Source organism: Eimeria mitis, genomic scaffold (assembly GCF_000499745.2).
Source record: "Eimeria mitis Houghton genomic scaffold, Emh_scaff1767, whole genome shotgun sequence".
NCBI classification, from domain to species: domain Eukaryota; phylum Apicomplexa; class Conoidasida; order Eucoccidiorida; family Eimeriidae; genus Eimeria; species Eimeria mitis.
The window spans coordinates 8889-9662 of NW_013570084.1; the positions used below are offsets into that span (position 1 = coordinate 8889).

The following is a 774-nucleotide window of genomic DNA, read 5'->3' on the forward strand; positions in this document are numbered from 1 at the left end:
CTGCTGCCATTGCTGTGTCTGCTGTACTGTCTCCACAGCTTAATAAACCTGAAGCTGCTGCTTTCTCTTGCTGCTGCTGCACCTGTCTAGCTGCTGCTGTTGCTTCCCGAGCAGCTGTTGCTGCTGCTGCTGCTGCTGCTGCAGCTGCTGCTGCAGACCCAGGAAGATCATCCTCCCCTGAAGCAGTAGAATGCTGCGGCAAAGACAAAGCACCAGCTGCTGCTGGCGTTGCTGCTGCTGCTGCTGCTGTTTTTGCTGCTCCTGTCTCTTCCTCTGGAGCCTTCTTTGCTGCTGCTGCTGCTGCTGCTGCTGCAGCAGCAGCAGCAGCTTTCTGTGCAGCAGGGCTTATAGGGTACCTTTCATCTGCCTCATCCGTTTCCACCTCATCAGGGGGCCCCTCATCTGTGTTACGAAGGGGGAGGGGCCCCCGGGGGGCCCCCCCCTGGGGGGCCCCCCCCTGGGGGCCCCCCTGAGATGCCTGGGGGGCCCCCCTGGGGGTACAGGGGGCCCCCCCTGGTGTTAAACAAGTAATAATACGACTCCAAAGGGCCCCCGGGTCGTCGAAGGTTTGCTGCACAATGCGAGATAAAGTTGAGGAGAAACCCTCGTTGCTGCCTGCTGCTGCTGCTGCTGCTGGTGCTGCTGCTGCTGCTGCTGCTGCTGCTGTTGGTGGTGGTGGTGGTGATGCTGAGGAGGAAGCGTCCTCTGCTGCAGCAGCACTCGGAGGTACCTTCTCAGATACCTGCTGCTGCTGCTGCTTTTGCTGCTGCTGCT

General features: G+C 60.5%; 1 protein-coding gene across 1 annotated transcript in view; it reads right to left on the minus strand.

The window, feature by feature from the left end:
- EMH_0043200 (uncharacterized protein) overlaps positions 1 to 774 on the minus strand; it is a gene marked incomplete at both ends in the record, with an annotated part of 3887 nt that overhangs the window by 1864 nt on the left and 1249 nt on the right. Inside the window, one exon of the mRNA XM_013495822.1 lies at positions 1 to 763. Within this exon, the coding sequence (XP_013351276.1) occupies positions 1 to 763 (763 nt within the window). The remainder of the gene's footprint in view (positions 764 to 774) is intronic.